General features: G+C 36.3%; 2 protein-coding genes across 5 annotated transcripts in view; one reads left to right on the forward strand and one right to left on the reverse strand.

Moving 5' to 3' along the window:
- The window catches only part of DMTF1 (cyclin D binding myb like transcription factor 1), a 50,235-nt gene extending 43,039 nt beyond the window's left edge, over positions 1-7,196 (reverse strand). For all 4 annotated transcript variants that reach the window (XM_011364239.2, XM_023533458.1, XM_011364266.2 and 1 more), the window contains exon 1: positions 7,062-7,196. The gene's annotated coding sequence lies outside the window, so the exon portion shown is untranslated. The remainder of the gene's footprint in view (positions 1-7,061) is intronic.
- Positions 7,197-7,248: 52 nt separating this feature from the next.
- The window catches only part of KIAA1324L (KIAA1324 like), a 235,517-nt gene continuing 220,819 nt past the window's right edge, over positions 7,249-21,946 (forward strand). The window contains exons 1-3 of the mRNA XM_023533453.1: positions 7,249-7,402; positions 16,409-16,478; positions 18,984-19,086. Coding sequence (XP_023389221.1) covers positions 16,428-16,478; positions 18,984-19,086 — 154 coding nt within the window. The 5' untranslated portion in view covers positions 7,249-7,402; positions 16,409-16,427. The remainder of the gene's footprint in view (positions 7,403-16,408; positions 16,479-18,983; positions 19,087-21,946) is intronic.

Consider the following 21,946-nt stretch of genomic DNA (forward strand, 5'->3'; position numbering starts at 1 on the left):
ATTAAGGCAAGACCCTCCACCAGTAAAAAGATATGACTCACTGAAGGCTCAGATGATTGTTAGCTATTTTTAAGAATAAAGTTATTTATTATGGTTATATACACACTTAACAGCCTACAGTATAAACATAACTTTTATATGCACTGGGAAAATAAAAATAAAACCCATGTGACTTGCTTTACTGCACTGCTCTGGAATTGAACCTGCAATATCTCTAAGGTATGCCTGTATGCTTAATTGAATCGTTTTATGCAAACTGTAACACCCTTATGAGCTCTTAGGCTTTTCTGACACCTTAGGACACATCTTACTAATGGATGTATAAAATAAATAAAGATAATGCACAGATGCTCCATTTAAAGCTATGGTGGCTTGCTGCTGAGATGCTACTTTTCATTGCCTCAATGGCAAGATGAAGAGACATCACCGCAAGTATGTGACTGCAAGTCGGCCAACTGATTAATAGTAAAGTCCTTAAGGTGGGACCTGATTTGGTCTTGTTAGAAGAAAAGGCAGCTGGTTTGGCAGAGGCTTTTGATTAAGAGAGAAAGTAGCTGAATTTAATAGTTTGGAGATAAGAAAAAGACAGACTTCGCAAATCTTTGGAGGGTTTTAAGTTAGGATATACAATTTACATTTTTAAAAGATCACCCAGACTGCAGTATGGATAATGCATAAGAGAGTAGTTATGAAGGAAAGCTGTTGTCCAAGCGATGACTGCCAATTGGAATAGGTGGCAGAGATAAGGGGGTTGGGCAAAGAGATAACTTGGAGGCAGTGTTGACAGGATTTGCTGAATGAAGAGATGGAGATTAAGAGAAGGAGAATTATCTCACGATAATTCTAGGCTTTCAGCTTGAACAACTGAGTTTTGCGGCACTGAGAATATATTTTATTAAGTAGTTCTATGACTATTAATAAAGATTAGATTAATAATTAAATGAATGCAAATGAGGATGTCAAGTTGATAGTTGGAAGCTGGAATTCAACAGGCAAGAATTAGACCTATGTATTTGAGTTAGTGGTATGATAATTGTTTTCAAAGATAAGAACACCTAGAGGTTTGAGAAGATAGCCTAGATTCTACTTCAGGAGCACTCTGTAACAGCAGGTAGTCAAGCGATTCATAAACAAATAGGAGACTGAGGATGACCAGGCAGCAGTACAGGATGAAAACTAAGTGGTAACTAAGAGGCACAAGCACAAGAGTGTTTTTCAAGGAGCATCAAGTAGTTAACTGTGTTAAATACTGCTGAGAGGGTGAGATGATGAAGTGACTATTTGATCTGGCAATGTGAAGAACATTGGTGGCTTTAAGAAGTTTCAGAGGAGTAGTGAGTGGGGGCAGAAGCCCTACTACTGGAACACACAGAGAAATGGAAGTAGGGAAGACAATTCAAACAGGTCTTTTACAAGGTTTAGCTTTCTAGTAAAGTGAGAAGATACCTGCTATCACCAGGTCAAGTCAGATTTTATTTAGAAGAGCGTATTTGTAATCTGATACGACTATCACAGTGACTGAGAAATGTTGGTGAATAAATTAATTTACGATAGTAAGTTAAAAGGTTGAGTATTTATAGTGCCTTTATTCTAATTCATTATACATGAAACTGTACATAACTTCTAGACCAGTTCCCCACCTGGTTTATCAGGGAAATATGTCAGGAAGATCTCCAATTCTACCATCAATTTTTTTGGTCCTCTTTGGGGCAAATAAGCACACACCATTGGCTCATTTAGATCATCTTTTTCTGTAATAGGTTATAGTTATACCACATGTACTATTTTTATACTAATTAGAAATAAAAGAAAAAAATTTTAACATCCATTTTAAAGGGTAAAATGGTACTTTGGCATGTTTCCATCATTTGATGGGTATCTTAAACAGCCAACAATACCTTAATAAAATCAAGGAAAGCAAGCCTGAAATGTGGTACAGAACTTTTATAATGGGGTACTTACATATACTCACATTTAAATGAGAAATAAATTTTTATTTATAGCTCCCAATAAACGAGATACTAATGTAAAAAAAGAACAACTCTTAGATCTGTTATTTAACACAGAATTAAAGAGATGAGTCCTTAATCCTACTCAGTTCCAGTATTGAGGTAAAGCTATTATTCAATGGATTATTTTAGACTGTATCACCATCAATCGAGTCCACATAATTGCCCTGATCTTCCAGACAATTAAGTGCCAAATCTTCTAAAAACTACAACAAACCAAGTGACATTTCTTCCTAGTTTTGGGACTAGTTCTTTAGATAAATTTGTATCAGTTCTCAAGCACAGTACCAATACAAGTGGGTAAGGGTGGATTCTATTAGTGGAGATCATGGAAGCACAGGAACTTTTGCTAACCCTAGATGCTTGGAGCTGTGATTCCACACTGAAATATGGGATGAAACTACATGGTGTGAAAAACATTATACTTTTATAATGGGAAATTAAGCAAGCTACAGAATATATAGCACCAGAATTTTATTAGACGAGTTAGGGGTTGAGTACTAGCTAAGAGGCGAAGTATCTGGCATACTTCAATTTATAACACAGCAAGGACACATCTTTCTGATGTCCTTTTTCCCTGAGTTGATGTGTAAGAAAATTATATTCCTCAGTAACTTTTTTGTGATCACCCAAGTCTTATCCATGTATTAACATACCTACTTTTTACCGTTTTTATAATGAGATCACACCGTCACATCTTTTATAATTTTTTTTTGGTAATTATTTTATCAGGAGCATTTTCCAATCTTACCTACTCTTTGCAACATTTTTAATGAGTGCATGGTATCTACATTTACCTAACCATTAACCTATTACCAAACATTTTTGTTTTGAGCTCATGCTAGTATAAAGACTCCAAATTCACCACCACCATCATTGCATAATGCCATATGAAATGCCTCTAAGAGGACTGACTTGGTAATGTATAATGAAGAATCTGAAAGATGTGTTTTAAGGTATTATTTTGAAAGCATGAAACTCTGCTAAACAGAAAGTCTTAATAGAATATGTAACAAGTTCCTACATCTTGAACTTGGGTTACATAGGGAGATGTCAGAAAAACAAAGCCACAGAATACCATCTTGAATATTGCTTTTATTTGAGTTAGGATTGGGGGACACAACATGCTTGAGGTTTAATGCTTTCAACTATGGTCTCAGGTCCTTGGGGATTTGTTCTTCCATATACTTTGTTCAAGTCTGAGAAGTAGAGCTATAGATGAACATAAAGCATATCAAATTAGGGTACTTACTTAATGCTCATTATGGCCTGGTTTTAATATGGTAAAATATGACTGCATACCATAAAAAGTCAATAAAGATGTTAATGGAGTTTACTACAATAGACTTTAATTGCTTAAGATGTTGATTCCAATTATCAACTATTGAAAACAATGTTGTCATTTGAGAAATGAGAATTACTTGGTAAATGGTTCATTTCCAGGTGCAGCATTTTATATCTGGTTTGGCAATAAAATCATCATTTATTAAAAGCTAAAATGTTATTCTTCACCCAGTGAATAATTTAAGAGCTATAATGTGTACTTGGCTTCATTTTAAGAGTTTATCCATTCAAAATTGAGCACTTTATGCAAACCAGCATGGGATCTTTAAAAAGAGTACATCAAGTTATTACTATACTTCTCTGATTTACACTGAAGTTGATCTTTAAAGTGCACTTCCTCAATCGACATTCATAAATAGTACATAAATCTAATTAACATTTCTTTTGCTACATAACACCTGATGGTAAATAAAGATGAGCTTTGACAACCTGGCACTTAGAAGAACGGCCAGACAACATAAGTGTACATAACCAAAATGACAGCAAAACAACAAAAACCAAAACGCAATTAAATCATTCACACAGGGCTCTCCAGTGTACTTTCCCTTAATAACTTCTTCCTGGTATTCAGTCACAGAACGAGGTATCTATCCACAAACTTGCAAAAGCAGACTTGATAAACACGTTTTATTTTATTATTTACCTTTATGAAATCAAAAGAAAAATGAAACCTATTTGTGATTTCTATAAGAATTCTCTTCACAAAAGAGGAAAAAAAACATGAAAAAGGGAGAAATGATATGCCAGCAAACGAATGCCACATACATTTAATAACTATCTGTATTTTATATTTAACACCCTTAGCAATAGGTTCATCACTTTCTCAGGTCACTTTATATCATTTGGGGATAGAAATAGCTTTCAGCTGAAACTAGAATATATCAATTACTAGGGAATCCTTTAATAAGGGAAAAAGTGCTAAAAATGATGGCAAGAGAAAATTGAATATTAAAACTGTTTTGAGAAGGCAGGCTAACACTTGTGTTAAACAGGCAGCCTCTGTATATATTTAAAAAATGGAACTCTACCTAAACTTTATTGCTCTTCTAAAGTTTTGATGTTTTTGAAACACTTTTAAAACACTTCTCCCCAACCCCCTCAATATTTTAACATCTATGTGCCAAGCTGTGAATCTCTTAAGATACTTGTTTCACATTATCTTATTCATCCTCGCAAGTGTTAACTTAAACCAATGTACTTAAAGGAGCAGACAAAAGCAATTATTTAAAATATATTTAAAATAGCATGACGTTATTTCATACATATTTATTACAACATTAATAAAAACTAGGGCCTGTAGAAGTTGGAGAGATAAAAGAAATGAGCAATAGGAGAAACATTATGTGTGGAAGGTAAGAACTAGTTTTGCTGTTTTGATTTCAATACTAACTATAACATCTAACTAACCTTACGAATAGACTTCTCTCTCCTATCTTGGAGTGAAATGAAATAACCTCTCTCCACCTCACAAAAAAAAATCACGTAAGAAAAGGGAAACTTAAAAAAAAAAAAAAAAAAGACTAAAAAGGACACTCATCTTATTTTGATATAATTCTCTGCCAGTAACCGTTTTCCAGATGTGCTCTGTTCTCTAAGCTCAAATCCTAACTCCAAAACCTTTTTTGATTGTTCCCACAAAAATACTTCTGAAACCCAAACACCTGAAGAAACATGTTTATGTAGCATATATTTACTCATATAACTGCTCAAAGTATGGACTTAAAATTCCAAATAAGTATGCAATGCCCAGTACTTTTACTGATAATCTGTGGATGAAGACAGGACAATAGATTTTGGGTCCACCACCTAGCTCAACTGCAATCAATTAAAGAGATTCACACATAATACGCAGATCTAGATCAGTCCCCAAAATCATATTTTGGGGTGACCCTATCAACCAAAATAGTAAGGAAATAATCAGCTTGGCAAATAAAAGCACTTAGTGTATGGGAGTTAAAATAATGATAAAATGATCACAAACATAATATGTACTTTCCCCCATAACTTTAACAAGTAATGTTTTTTTCAGAAAGGATCAAGTTGTTTTTTTGTCCCTGTGAATAAAGAAAAAGTTTATTCTTACACAAGCCTTTTTTAAAAACTCTTAAGGCCTAACCATTTTTGTAATGCTAAGAAATGTAATTTTAATTTTCTTCCTAAATCTTAAATTTCTAAATCATAACTTAATAAATAAAATCTTATCGCTATTAAACCATAATAGTAAAAAGCTAAGTTTTTGGGGTATTATTACCAGAGTCTTTAAACGTTAAAGCAGTGGTAAATTATTCAAATTACTTTAAAAAAATACGGTTAACACTCCAAAAGTTATTTGAAACACAAATTTAAAACCAGCTTAAAGAATCGCAAGTAATGGAAAAATATAAAAATCCTTAACTGAAAAAAATAGATTTTGTTTGTAAAACTTTCAACATAATGGAATACTTTTAGACTAGAGCTTAAAAACTAGAAAAGGTAATTGTATTTCAAGAATTAAAAACAAGGGTGTAACTAGCAAAAGATTAAAAATTTCCAAATGGTATTATTCTAAGCGTAAAACACTGACTAGAAAGTAATCCTACGAAATACGCACTTTGTCGGCTGTCCCAACATGCAGCCTCGCCTGTAATAAAGGAGGTAGGAGAAAAACCACCAGTGAATTTGAATTTCCAAATTCAATCAGAGAAAGGGAGGAGTCCTGACTTACATTTCATAGAAGTGTCACCCTCTCCTTATCTACAGCGAGTATTTTTATTATAAAAACACATGCTGTATCATTCAACTGCATAGAACGGAACTTGGCCACTTCTACTCTCAAGTCTACGTCGCAGATGGGGTTAAAAACTCTACGTCCCTGAAGAGGTACTCAAAACAAAGTCTATTTTAAAGGACAAAGGAGATTGAAAAATTATTTAGCTTCCTCGGAACTTCTTAAATTTTGACAATTACTATTTAATTGACGCATTTCACTGTTCTCTGCTCGGTTAGGACTGTCTTCCAGCACTCCAGCCCACATCCCTCCTCAAAAAGACTCAGGCTGACAAAGATAGAGATAGTTCGGCCAGCAAACGCGATTCCCTCAGCCTGGGCCACGAATAGCCGGATCGAGAATGAACCCCCAAAGAAGGGAGACTCTGAGACACAAACAAGGTTAAAAAAAAAATCAAGGGGGATGGGGTGGGGCGAAACCCGCCCCAACTCTCTCAATCCCACCCAGGTCCACCTCTCCTTTACTGAGCCATATAATAAAACCAAAAAGTAATCCAAAAAAAAAAAAAAAAATAAAAGGGAACATCACGAGAAGGCAAGTAAGGCTTCTTTACACTCTGCGCTCCCGGACCCAATTCTCTACCGAAGCTCCCGGCCCTCCCCACCCCCAGGGGTCCCGGCGCCATTTAGCTCCTCCGAAGCCGCCGCCATTTTCCGCCCCCCGTCAGATCGCTGCTGCGTCTCGGCGGCCGCTCGCTACCCTGCTCTGCAGCCCGAGCCACCGCCACAGGCCCGGCCCCGAGAGGGAGGCCCTGGCCTGAACGTGCGGGGCCGGCAGCTTCAGCGTCACGAAGGCCCAGCTCCGACCCCGCCCGCGGTGCCCGGGGGCCGATAGCTTGCGCTGGCCGGCGAGAACAGGCAGGCAGCAAGGGGGCCGGACAGACTCCACTGGGCGGAGCGGCCCTAGCGGCAGTTGGGACCTAAAGGTTCCATCGCACTTACTTCCTGTTTTGGGTCCGGGCACTTTGGAAGAACCAGGATGGAGGCTCCAAAAAATACCAGGATGGAGGAAGCAGCCACGGGCAAGAGTGGCTGCAGCTGGAGTGAGCGAGCGCGACGAGCCACCGGAAACGGAGCTGCAGCCGTGCCCCGCCCTCCAGCCCCCGCACGCTCCCCCTCCCACTCCTCCTTCCCTTGGGGCGGCCCCTAGCGGCGACTGCTTGCGTAACTTCCGGCCAAGTTGGAGCGCGAAAGAAAATCTCGGATTTTGGAGCTTCAGTCCCAGTTTCTGTGGTGGTGGTTTGTGGTCGTCTCGTGTCCTCTCCTCCTGCTAGGAAATCTCGGTACAGACTACCCTGCTGCCGATGATATAAAGGAGGTTTCCACCCCTTTATTTTGGCAATTGTAATCCTTCTGGCTTTGGGCAAAGTTGGGTTCCGCGCGCGCGGGCCAAGTTTCATAATTCTCCGGGGCTCGGAGCAGAGGGAGCTGCGGGGTGGGGGTTCTTGAAAGCCAGGTCTGAGTGCAGGAGAAAGCCAGGAATTGTGTGTCTGGCTCTCCTCCTTTGGTCTGCTTTGCCATAGGTGATTAAAATGAGGTGTTACCTGTTTGGGCGTGTGATGCAATTCTTGATGAAATATATCCCGAGTGTAGGAAGATACTACTCTAGTGCACAATCCGTCTTAAAGCACTGCTCTTTTTACCTTTGCTACTTTTCTATCTGGGGAGATTTTAGAGAAGACCAATACTTGGGCGCCGCCCCCGAGACCAGTGTCGTGAGACCCTGGCAGATTTTGTTTTGAAAGTACCAGGACTTTGAAAATCGGAACATGGGGTTAGTTGAATGAGCCATGTTACAGCTTTTATATATGACCTCATTTTGTTTATCGAACTAGTTTTATTGTACTCTACTAGGATTACAGAAGCTTAAAATTTACACTTGACTAATAGTCTCGCGTCCAAAAACTATGTGTAGGCTCACTACATTGTCACAGTGGGAATGGAGTCTATCGGTTGTAAAGGTCAAATAAAGACGGTCAGGAATGTGAATGTGTACATCTGAATTGGTTTTAAGTAGCTAATAATAAGTGTAGGCGAAAGACTTGATGGAAATGACACTAATTCATCAAAGTAACATTGGGATGGGAAAGCAAACTACATACTAATGGAATTAGGATAAATGATTTTTTAGATTTTAAGCCATATGTACCTAGTTTTCACCAGTAATCCACATTACTGAAATGTTTTTTGGGGTAACTCATAAATGTCACATTTTATAAAGTGTAAAACAACAGGATAGTGAATGGCTAAAATTCAAAACACTGACACGTGCTGGTGTGTAGGTGGAATAGGAATGCTCATTCATTAGTAGTGGTAATGCAAAATGCTACAGCCAGTTTGGAAGATAGTTTCTTATAAAACTAAACATGCACTTAACCATATGATCCAGCAATTGCTCCTTGATATTTACCCAAATGATTTGAAAATTTATTTCCATATAAAACTTGCACACGGTTATTTATAGCAACTTTTTATAATTGACAAAACTTGGAAGCAACGAAGATGTATGTGTTTTAGTGGATAAATGAGTAAACTACATTTATACAATGGGATATTATTCAGTATTGAAAAGAAATGTGCTGTTAATCCGTGAAAAGACATGGAGGAACCTTAAATGAATATTACTAAGTGATATTCGAGAAAGGGCAAAACTGTGGAGATAGTTAAAAGATCAGTAGGTGCCAGGGTTTAGAGCGAAAGGGAGAGGAACGAGTGGAGCACAGAGGATTTTTAAGGCAGCGAAATGGTTCTGAATGATCTATAATGGTACATACACGTCATACATTAGTCAAAACTCTAGAATGTACAATACTAATAATGAACTCTAACGTAAACTGGATTTTGGATGATTCATCATTTGTAACAAATTTACCACTCTGATGGAGGAGGTTGATAATGGGGGAGGCTATGCACGTGGAGTAGCTGGGGTGGAGGGATGGGTATTTAGGAAATATCTACTACCTTCCCCTCAATTTTCCATTGAATCTTAAACTGCTTTAAAAAAGTACAATCTGTTTACAAAAAGATAGTATGAAAAGATTTAAGTGATACTTTGGATTTGGACAATGTGAGCCAATGTTTTTTGAGTGCTGTGTGTCAGTTAAATGCTTTACATGTGTTAAACTCATTTAATGTTTGCGAGTGCCAATTACATCAGTATGGTTATTACTAACGAATCTCGTTTTAGACAAGAACCAAAAATAAGTGAAGGAATGTGTCCAAAGGCATACAGCAAAATAAATGGTAGAGTCAGAATTGAAGCCTCAGCTCCAGAGCGTATGCCCTGAACTACCTTTGTGCAGCTCACAAAGTGCACTTTGGCAAAGTCTTTTTATAATGAAAACAAATTATTACAAACAGTTTCCAGAGTCTGTGCTGAACTGGAAGATGGACGTGTTTGACCAGTTTTCAAAAATAAAATCCAGAAGCAGCATTTTATTGCATCTAACTTTATTACCAGTTTGTGGTACTTTCTGCATCGTATTGTGGTTATGGCAGGTATCATTCAGTTTTTAAATGAGTACATAAGTAATATGTAAACAAAACCGTAAAGCATGATAGTGTTGTGGTATAGATGTTGGAGTCAGACTTGATCGTTAATCTTAGCTTTATTGCTTAGTAGTGGGTATGGTATTTCACCTCTCTAGGCTTCATTTGCTTTTGAAAAATGGCATAATAAAATCTGCCTCCCAGAATTATGTAGTGAACATGCGTTGCACAGAGCCTGGCCTATGTATTAAGCACTTAAAAATGGAAACTAATAAACCTTCGAACCAGAAAAGCAATTAAACTACTCAAAGACAGTTCTAATGAAATAATCACATGTAAAATTAACATTAACATTTATGAGGAAGTGGTTCCTAATTAGCCACATTTTCCATGAAGCATAACCATATAAGATTCTTTTTCACTATGACATAAGAGAATGATATCTAGATTATAGTCTGGCTACCCATTGTCTTCTGCAAAATCTTAGGTCAGCCTGCACTCTGCTGATAATTTCCTAAAGTCAGGTACATCCTCATGATTCTCCCTTTCTGGTGAATTTCATAACTTTTTTCCAAGGTCATTTGGTATTTCCTGGAGGACAGTATGTTTTAATATTGGTTTAATACATAATTTAAAAAGTAAATTTAACATCAATTTATGATAAAAACTCTCAACAAAGTAGGTATAGAGGAAATGTACCTCAACTTAATAAAGGCCATATGTGATAAGCCCACAGCTAACATTATACTCGAGAGAAAAGCTGAAAGCTTTTCCTCTAAGATCAGGAACAAGAAAAAAATGGCCACTCTCGCCACTGTTATTCAACATAGTTTTGGAAGTCCTAGCCAGAGCAATTAGGCAAGAAAAAGAAATAAAATGCATGCAAATTAGAAAGGAAAAAATAAAGCTGTCACTATTTGCAGATGACATGATATTTTTAGTGTATATATATATATATATATATATATCTAAAGACGCTATTTAAATATTAAAACATTCAGTAATGTTGCAGACTACAAAATCAGCACACAAAAATCTGTTGCATTTCTATTCACTAATAACAAATTCAGAGAAGCAAATAATCCCATTTACAATTGCATCAAAAAGCATAAAATACCTAGGAATAAATTTAACCAAGGAGATGAAAGAGCTGTATATTGAAAACTATAAGACATTAATGAAGGAAATTGAAGAAGACACAAATGGAAAGATATTCTGCACTCATGAATTAGAAGAATTAGTATTGTTAAAATGTCCATACTGCCCAAACAACATACAGATTCAATATACAGAGTTCAGGGCAGGGCTTTCTGAAAAGACATTTGAGCACAGACTGGAAAGGTGAGATGAAATCTACACAGTGAGGGGGTGAGGAGTGGGACGGCATTTGTTCAATTAATGTAGAAGTGTATTTGTAAAAAGCACCTGGCCTATGTATTATTTACAAAATGGTAAAGGCACAGTGTTCATAAGTGGTAGGCTCAATCTCTTGCAGACGTTGAGTTTAAGTCCTCTCTAAGGCTGGATGTCGGCACATGCCAGAGATTGCTAGACCATCAGCCACCTCTGCCTGATCTTACAGCTTCAGTTTGCCAGCATATGGCACAGTACCTTAATTTAGTAGACACTTAAATGTTTGTTGAGATCAAAGATAATTAAATATCTTAAACCAAAAGATCAGGAAGCTAGCCATTTCTGTTCTTTGGCAATAGTTACTACAGGAGAATCTAGTTTTTCACATAGTGTCACCACTTGGGCACCTCTGGAATAAAAGAAACAAATGTTACCTTTTATTATTACCCTAGTAGAAGGTAGTTATTCTAATAGGATGTCACATGTTAGGTGTTACTCTAAACTTTATTGCCCAAATCTCTTTGTTCATCTAGATGAAGTATTTTAAGGATAGAGACATTACATTTTCACCAGCAGATGTCTCTATCGTTCAGCAAGATTTTCTTTTTTCCTTTTCTTTCCAGAGTAGTAGCTTCAACAGCAGATGGGAATTCTGTGGGCTTGAATTTGTTAGTGATACACTATGGTAGACTAGTGACAAGCTTCAACAATAATAAAACCAAAGGGATTATGCTTTGAAATTCAAATATGAAAGGTCTTCTAGCATTTAAAGACTTTTCATTGATTAGTGCCCTTCTCTTTTATGCAATGTACATCTAATTCCCTTGCTAAGACTATGCAGTGAGAAAGAAACAGAGAACCTGTGTAACCTTTATAGCTTTCAGAAGTTTGCACATTTGTGATACTCCTTCATGCCTTTCATTCATCAGACCTCTCTGAACACTATTCTAGGCATGAAAAACAAGGACCCTGCCCTTAAGGCACATATATTTCTAGTAGAGGAGTTTATGTTAGAGTAGTGTTTTTCAGTGCGTCTTTGTACAGAACTCTTGGTTAAAATACCAATTTACTAAATTTTTGCAATTGCTCGTAAAAACTTGCTTGTGATTAACAACTTAGTGAGAGATTAAGATGAAATATCATTTAGTATCATCATTTAGTATCATCGGATTAATCTAAATTAAAAAATTAGGAAATATGGACCAGCGATCATTAGTCTTGCTTAGTCAAAGCACTTTGAACACTATCTGACAAATTGAAAGTGCTCAGAAATGTCAAATATTATTTGTCTTTACCGATAAGCAACAAAGAAACAGGAAGAGAGCATTGTGTTATTTGTTGAGTAGGATTTGTTGGGGCAACAATTCTATTTTAGTAAAGAGGATTGGGATATAAAAAATTTCTTTATCATGTTAAGATTTATATTGAAATAACAAGAGCTAATGGATGGTCTATTTCTGGACTTTTTAAAACTTATTTTAAACTACCTTTCAAAAAGGAGGTCTATTGCTGATAGATATGGAAAGGGATATTATAGGTTCCATTGTTTAAAATTTTTTTTCTTTCTCTGTAACTCCTTTGTAATCGGCCTGTTTTCATGTTTCTGGGCAGAGTGTTTTATGCCCTAGAGAAATTATATGGCCTCTTATTTGAGGAATTTCCTTCTACTGGATACCCTTAATACACATGCGAGAGATGCATATAAACACATGCGAGCTAAAGGTCTTGACCTGAAATTGTTAAAGTTAAAATCCAAACTCAACAAAAAACACTGTTGATCAAGCGAGCTATTTCTCTCAAAAATTACCCAAACTATCAACCTGGTCTTTTAATAACTACTTAATTTAAGAATATGTACATTATGTTAAGTATAAGCATATTAAGTTTAATTCCAGGATATAATTTAATTTCATTATAAATTAATTAAGGTTATAATGACTGCATCTTAAGTGGGCAGACTGGGTGAAGACATGTAGTATATATTTTTAATTTAATGAAATTGGAAAAAACAGAATTAGGAAAGTACAGTTTCTGTGGGTTCTCTGTTCAGACTAGAGGATATATATAATCATGTTTTATAATTGTAGCTATTGAAGCAGTATTTTATTGATATTAGCAAAATTAGGGTTAAGAAAATATGTGGCTCCAGAAGTCACAGTATCACTAATGTCTTTTTTTCTGTGTCTATTTATATTTCTTTATTAGGAGTTTACATTTATGCTGAACTTTAGTCTGTGTTGGTTCAACTTGGTATAGTAAGACATAAGGCTATACAGCCATTGTCTGAAGGTGAAACTTCTTTTTGTGTTTCTTTCATAATTGGATAAGCTCTATTTTTGTTAAACAGGAGTTCATTTTTCACATGATACTGCAGTCTTTCTTTTCCTTTGCCAAAGAGCCATCTGCTATGGAATCATTCTATATCAAGAACACTCTTGATCTTGAGCCTGTAATAAATTTCCACAAGAATCTCTTCTGAGAAGGAACCCATGCAGCTTTACCTTTGTAGACCAATTGCAGGAAAAATATATGATACAACAATGTCTCATACATAATGTTATAAATAACTATGTTATTTGAAAATGTTATAGTAAATATAGAGCTATATAAGCAACCTGTCTCCTGCAATGGGTGAAACAAAAAGAAATCTGAAGCCTTTTGCTTTTAGACCTTTCCTACTACTCTCTTCACTGCAACTACATTTTGATAAATTAGTACATAGGATGACGGATTTAAAAATCATATTTCCTTAGGATAGGTAGCTTATAACTGATGGTAGGATGCAACAAGTGACCAGGGTTTTTCTATAATCCCCATATTCACTGGGTAGTAAAATCTGATATTACAAGGTGTTTTATTTTTATTAAATTTTAAATAGAAATAGAGTGATTGATTTCACTTGTTTTTATTGTTATTTAAACAAGTAAAAGGTAAAACTCAATCCCAGTGAAGTTTTTTAAGTCACAGTTGTATGCATACAGGTTTGTAAAAAATAAATCTGTCATTTTTTTGGTAACAAGCCTGAAGAGTGCTCCTCCGATCCTGATAATTATTCATTCTACCTCTCTCAACAAATGACCTTCACAGAGACTTTAAAGCATTAACTCCCTCTCATGGCTATATAAGTGGGGGCCTCCCCAGCCCCCATTTATATACTCATCTGTGCTCATCTTGAACTCCTTCCCTCCAATCCTAGAGAAGTTTCTTCTCTTATTCAAGGCTAATTTTTTTTTATGTGCTTTTGATTTCATCTCCCTCTCAGGGTTATTTTTATTCCCTCTTCTAGGTTTTCAACTACTATAGTCTGGTTTCTGCCTCCAGTGCAGCCACTGAAGATCATTAATGAGCTGCACGTTGCTAAATCCAGTGAATAATATTCTATTATTATAAACTTAATATTTTAGCAGCATATGTTTCTGAAATGACCACCTCTTCCTTCTCTGAATACTCTTTTTTTCTCTTGATTTTGAGTTCAAATACTCTGGAATTCTTCCCACTTCTCTAAACTCTTCTTAGCTGGCCTGTCTTTTAAATAGCAGAGCTCTTCACAGTGACCTCCTAGGCCTACATCTCTTTTTCATTCTATCCTCTCTTCCAAAATGATTATTATCCACTCTAATGGCTTCAATTGCTCTCTATACACTGATGACTCCTAAATTTATAACTCTGCTGATCTACTATTCAGGTGCCCAATTGGGTGTGGCACTTGGCCTAAATGTGGGATACTGTATTTTCCATAGATGGATGCAACAATATCTCTTGTCCAACATGCTCTTCATGCAGTATAACTTTGACACTCTTCCTATTAAGAGGTGGATATTTATTAATCCTCTCATTGAAGCTGGATAGCTTTTGTGGCTTATTTTAACCAATAGAGCATGCAGGAAGTGGTGCTATGTGACTTTGGAAAATAGATCATGAGAGGCCTATCAGCCGTCAAGGAAGCAACCAACATATAGGCAGTTATCAGCTGCCATACTGTGAGGAAGCCCAAACTAGCCATTCAGAATAACTACATGGAGAGGCCCTGAGACCATATGAAAAGAGAAGGATGACTAGAGAGCCATTAGCCTCTTCAGCCTCCCCTCCATATTTGTTATCCGTTGCTGTATAATAAATTACTCCAAAATGTAGTGGCTTAAAACAGCAAGTATTTATTACCTCACAGCTTTAGTGGCTCAGGAATTTAGGAGCAGCTTAGGTAAGTAATTTGCTTAGGGACTTGCATGAGGTTGCAATCAAAGTATCAGCTGGGGCTTCAGTCATCTGAAGGCTTGACTGAAACTGGAAAATCTAGTTCTAAGATGGCTCACTCACAGGTTGTTGGCAAGAAGCTTCATCCCTGGCTATTGGTTGGAGGCCTAAATTCCTGCCATGTAGGACTTTCCATGGGATTTCCCCAGGAGCAAGTGATACAAGAGTGAGAGCAAGGAGGAAGCTGAATGTCTTTTATGACCTAGTTTCAGAGGTTACACACTGTCACTTCTATTTTACACTATTCGTTAGAAGTGAGACACTAAGGCCAGCCCATATTCAAGGGGATAGGGATGGGGCTCCACCTTTCAAATGGATTTGTGGACACCCTCCATCCATTGTTATAGTTCCAGCCATTACCTGATTACAATGGCACGAGAGACCAGGAGATAAGCTGGAACTGCTTATCCCCAAATCCTGATCCACAGAAACTCTGAGCAATAATAAAAGGATTATTGTTGTCTTAAGCCACGATGTTTTAAAGTAATTATTTTTTCAGCACTAGCTAACCAAAACATGGAGTCTTTTGACTAAACCTTGGAAAAAAGTATTCCCTTCTTCTCTGTAATTCCACAGATTTATCTGGGGTTTCTATTCCTTTCCCCCAGACCTAGGATTTTGATGCCAAGAAGGGAGTAGCATATATGGTGTGTGTGGAAGGGAGCTGCCCAAGTACCCACTAGCATTCGTTAGCTTTTCAAAATTTTTATTTCCTTTTGGTTATGAAAACTGCTTTTACCATTCTCCCTATGTTCTGGTCCATGATAGAAACTCTGTCTTACAGGGTGTAGACCCTTATTTTTTAAACGAAAAGTTTTAGAAGCTCCAAAGCCTTTTTTTTCTCCATAGTTTTGGTTCTGGATTTTAATTCTATCACATAAAGTTATAAAAGTCCATTCAAAAATTTAATTCACTTCTTTGTTTTAGCTTGTATGTATGTTCTTCCTCTGAGGTAGTGTATATAAAAACTATCAAAACTCCGTTTATGGTGGGAGAAGAATAATAGGCATAAGAAACTGCTGTAAGGAACAGCACCCCATTAATAGCTCAAAAGTATTATACTAAAGGAATAATTAATATATAGCATTTATATTAAGTGGTATTTGATTTTCTGTAATTTGTAAAAGTTTGCACAAAGTATGTATACATGTTATAGTTCATTATTATTCTCTCTTTTTTTTTGTGTGTGATAGATTTTGGAGTTTTGGAAATATGGAATGGATACCCAGGACTAGAATTCCAATTTACAACATTATACCACAGGTAATGGAGATTGGAGGAAACATGTACCTGGAAATTACCCCCTCTCACAGGAGATAAAAGGATTAAAAAGATTAGGATTTGTAAATTTTTTATGTTAGAAGCTGAAAAAATTTACTACATATTATTTTCATCATATTTTAAAATATAACTGATACCAGCACTTGCAAGCCATAGTATGTGTAGAAAAAGAATGTTTTCTGAGCATAATATATATTCCCATATTTATTACATTACTAATAGCATGAACTATTTATAAAAATTATCTGAATTCTACATGTCAGTAATTAGTAACATAGAGTTTACCTGAATCTGGGCAAAAAAAATTGCCCAAACAGTAGCTCAAACAAGATAGAGTCATGTTCTGCATTTCTTAGCTGACCAGACATTTCAACTTCTGTTCTCCCACAACTTGCATAGGAAGGACAGAACTAACTTGTTCAACAAAGAGTTTTTTCTGAGAGGGCTATCTTGTGTTGTATCTGGTCAATATCTGAAAAAATCACTTTCTGTGAAAAATGACATGTGGAAGCTCATGTAGGACTTCTTGATGACTCTTGGTTTAGGCTTATTTGCTTCTAAATAAACTTTCTACATGGGAGCTTCTACTCATGATGAGATCTATTCAGCAATGATCAGGCCTGAAGTACACAGTTGTCCATCTGCTGTGCTGTTTCCACCAACATAAGCTATAATAGTCCATTTGGCTCTTTCAGAAAGACAGAAATTGGCCAGTTCATCCTGTTTCCTTTACTGATGTCTCAGTGTCAGTACACAAAATGTGACTGAGAAGAAATTGAGATGAAATTCTTGAAATCTGTGATGGTTACATTTAGCCTACATTTCAGTAAGAAAGTGATTCATACTTCATGTCTATTTTCAGTTGCTAAAACTAACACTATGTTAAGCCTAACTAAAAGCTCTCTCAAATTGCTAACTTTATAGTAGCTATAAGTAGAGTAATTAGAGACTCTATACTGATTTTGTAAAAAAAGAAACCATTTTTTTTAACTTATGCTCAATCCTGCTTCTAGCACCCTTGTTTGTTTAAAAGTTGTGGATTTTAAAAGGAACTGCGGTGGTACTCACATGTCAGCTTGGGCCTCCTATCTCCTGTTCCATGAAATCTATGTATGATTGCCTCAACTGCCCAAAGTCCTGTTATGTTCAAAGCTTTCCATAGTCACCCTCACATACTCAGGGTTTTACACTATCATGACTCTCTCTTACTCTAATTATTTCATCCAAGCATATACTGTATTTTGCGTTGAAGAATCACTTTGTTCACCTGTTACCACAGGCTTCACATTCCAGGAATTTAGAGGCTTTATAGGAGAGTTAAAAGTTCCAGGGAGGAGTCATAGCCTTCTTCCATTTTCCTGGCTTTTCTTTCCTCTTCTACTCTCTATCCTACCTCTCAGGAAAAAAGCCAGTTCCTCTTTGCCTTATAAATAGTGTTTTAGCAGGCTAAAATATACTTGATCTTACTTAATGGCCGAGACTACTACTGATTCCCATATTTGTTCTTCCCTTCTTCTATAGTAATAGTAGAATATTTGAGTACCAAGATAATATTACATTTTATTAGACTCCTGTGCAGCCAGGGATAATTATATGACTATCGCTCTGGCTAATGCAATGTAAGCAGAACTGATGTGTACAACATCTGTTCCCACCTCCCACCCCACCCCAAAGGAATGAACCTTCCCTTCTTTTCACTTTTCCCTGTGCCTTCTGTCTGGAGTGTGGATGTAGTGGTAATGAGTCATCTTGAACTAAGCAGACTAGGGCAACAGGAATACTAGCGCAATAAGATGGACTGACACGATAGAGTCCCTGTACCTGTCCTTGTGTGATTATGTCCTGAATGTTACATGGGAGAGAGGGAAACTTTTATCTCCTTCTTAATTTATTTATATTTTGGGTTTCTGTTTCTACAGCTGAGTCCATATCTTAATCCATGCAATGCCCTTCGCCCTTCACACCAAAGCGTTTCTTGAGAATGCTCTGCACTTTCTAAGAGGGACTCTGTTGAACCAAATTTTCTCCCCCTCTTCATATTTATGAAACTTTTGGGTTTTATGAATTTATGAAAATTTATGAAATTAGAAGGGGAAGATGAGCGATCCTTAAGCAGAGATGTGAGAATAAAGGGACTTCAGGTGGAGGAAAATTTTGTGAGGCAATATTTGGGAAAGTGCAAAGAATTTCTAGGGAATAAAAAACCATGCAATTTAAGTGGAACATAGGGGAATTCTGGAAAACAAAATCGTGAATGTGACTTGGGTGGGGTAGGGTCATTGAGGGGTGTATCAGTCTTTGCTGCTTTGTTGTGTAACAAAACACCCCAACTTTTGGTATCTTAAAACAGATTAAGTTCACTGTGGGTTGGTAATTGGGACTGGTAGCATTTGGTCAGTTCTGCTGTTTCATGTTTAGTCATGCAGCTGAAGTCAGCTAGAAAACCAACTGGGACTGGATGGCCTCATTCACATGTCTATGTTATAGGTTGATGGCTGGTGTGGCTCACTTCGAGACTCCATGTTGTCATTTCAGTTTTCTGGCTTGAGCTCGTTCACGTGGCAGCAATGTTCCAAGTGCAGCAAACAAGGTAAGACTAAATGCTCAAGCATTTTTTAAGCTTATAGTTGTTTCACATTAGCAAGTCATTGACCAAGCACATATATGAGTTGGAAGAAAAGACTTCACCTCTTGGTAGGAAGAATTATAAATTATCAGGAGACAATATTTTGCAACCTGCTGGGTGCTTAGATACTAGCTAAGAAGTTTGAACATTTAATCAGTATACAGTGGGGAAGCAAGGGCAAAGACTTAGAGATCAACCTTACATGTAGCCCTAAACTATCTTTAAAAAATTTTAAGAACAGTTTTAGATTTATAGAAAAATGAGAAGATAGTACAGGGTCCTTATGTACCCTACACTCAGTATCCCTTGTTATTAACATCTTACATTAATGTGTTATATTTGTTACAAACAAGAGACCTATATTGATACAGTATTATTAGCTAAAATCCATACTTTATTTAGATTTATTAGTATTTACCTAATGTTCTTTTTCTGTTCCAGGATCCCATCAGGATACCATATTACATTTAGTTGTGTCTTAGAATCCTTTTGGTTGTGATATTTTCTCCTTTTCTTGTTTTTTTTTTTAATGACCTGAACTGTTTTGAGGCATACTGGTCAGAAATTATGTAGGATGACCTCCATTGGAATTTGATGTTTTTCTTAGTATTAGACTGAAGTATGGATTTTTGGAAGGAAGACCGCAGAGGCAAAGTGCCAGTTTCATCATATCAAAAATATATACTGTCCACATGAGTTCTTGCTGTTAATGTGAAACTTGATCACTTGGTTGAGGTAGATTTTGTCAGATTTCTTCACTCTAAAGTTACCCTCCTGCCAACATACCTACCCCCACCTCCAACATACTCTTTGGAAGTCACTATGCTCAGCCCACACTTACAGAGTGGGGCGTTATTCTCCCCGTTCTTGAGAGTAGAGTACTTACATAAATTATTTGGAGATACTCTATATGGGAGATCTATTTCTTCTTTTCTATTTATGAATTTATTCAATGATTTATTTGTATCAGTAGGACTCATGGGCATTTATCATATACTTTGGCTTTGGGCATTTATCATATACTTTAGGTTATAATTCAATACTGCTTTTTATTTTGTTGGTCAAATTGTTCCAACTTTAGTAACTAGAAGCTATTTCAGTTGTCTCTTGTGCCCTATTGACATACCCTCATCAATCATAGGCTGATGTAGCCTAGAAAGCTAGGCTACACAAGTATAAGCAGCAGGTGGCTTAAGGCTTTGGAAAGCAAAAGGGGAAGTTGCATAAGGACAACTAAAGGGGTGGGAAGTAAGGAAAGGCTTAACCCTTTTTTCATATGCATTGGAGAAAATAAGAATTATCTTGTTATAACAGATTTCATGGTTAAAGATATCAGGGAAAAGTCAGATGTTGACTATGTTATTATAACAAAAAAATATTTTTAGGAAGGTTCGCTGATACAGAGAGTTTTTACAATTGAACAGAGAATGATAGAATGCAATGGAAAGAACTAGTAAAGTGTTCAGAAGAGATAGAAGACTGTGGAAGAGAGGGAGAAAAGTGGAGATTTAGTTTCATGTAACAAAAGTGTACTTATAAGGTGTCACAGTACCTTAATAGTACCAGACTATAGGTTCGATAGTTAAATAAATGAATAAAAATATCTTTTGACAAATTAGTAACTAATAATTGCTTTCTCAAATAATTATTTGAGACAAAAATGAATGAAGAACATATGCTGCTTGTTTGAGCTGTCATTACTTGGATGAGCTGTTGACAAAAATGGAATTTTAAATTAGAACCACGATCTTGCAGAATGCATTCAGAAAATAGTGGAAACACTGACACTTTAAATATTCATATGAGAAAGTCATAATGAAAATGAGTTTTTACAATATGTGAAAAAATATATAATGACATGTAGGCTATGTCATTCTACTTTCTTAGTTGCAGAGAAGGAAATATAATGGTTTTCTCTTTCTCCCACAAAACTCTTTACATTCTCCAAACATTTTGGTACCCATCCCTAATGTTGGGTTTTTATCTGGGGAGAATTTGAAGGTGGGAAGAATGTTCTGAAAAGCAGAGACGGATTTAAGTTGAAGAAAACACCCTTCCTTCTCATCTCTCACTCCCCAAGTCCCACCCACTGACATCCCCAGTCTCTCCCCATCAGTCCTAAGACCTGGATTTGGACAACATAAGCCAAAGGTATCAAAGATCTCCATGTACTTGCTTTGATATATCAGAGGCTGGATTTAAACTCAACTTTGAAAACAGAAACATCTGAAATTTTTTAGATAATTTAAACTGACCCCAGATAATGTAAAAGAACTGTCTTCTGCAGGGAAAAATCTTTATAAATCTGGGCCGGAAGTTTGCATCTGTCATTTAATATTATCTTCTATTACCTACTAGTTACCTGTCCTTGGGCAAGTTAATTCACGCTAGAAAGTTTATTCATAAGGTTCCAAAGACTTAAATATAAGTCTATGTATATAGGGTTTTTCTCTCTAGTTTTATTTTTTACTGAAAACAGGATCAATTTCAAATTTAGAGAAAAGTTGCAAGTACAGTATAATTAACTTTTTGTAAACTATTTGAGAATAGGTTGTCAACATGATGCGCTGTTACCTATGAATACTTTTGTGTGTATTTTCTACAATGACATTTCCTACATAATCATAATCAATATATTACTACTACCTAATCTTCAGATCCTACTCAGATTTCACCTTTATAGAAAAAGAATCCCATCCAGAATCAAGTGTTGCATTTAGTTGTCATCTCTCTTTAGTCTCCTTCAATATGAAAGAGTTCCTTGGTCTTTCCTTGACTTTCATGACCTTGACAATAATGAAGATTACAGACCAATTATTTTATA

Source organism: Pteropus vampyrus, unplaced genomic scaffold (genome assembly GCF_000151845.1).
Source record: "Pteropus vampyrus isolate Shadow unplaced genomic scaffold, Pvam_2.0 Scaffold4, whole genome shotgun sequence".
Classification (NCBI taxonomy): Eukaryota; Metazoa; Chordata; class Mammalia; order Chiroptera; family Pteropodidae; genus Pteropus; species Pteropus vampyrus.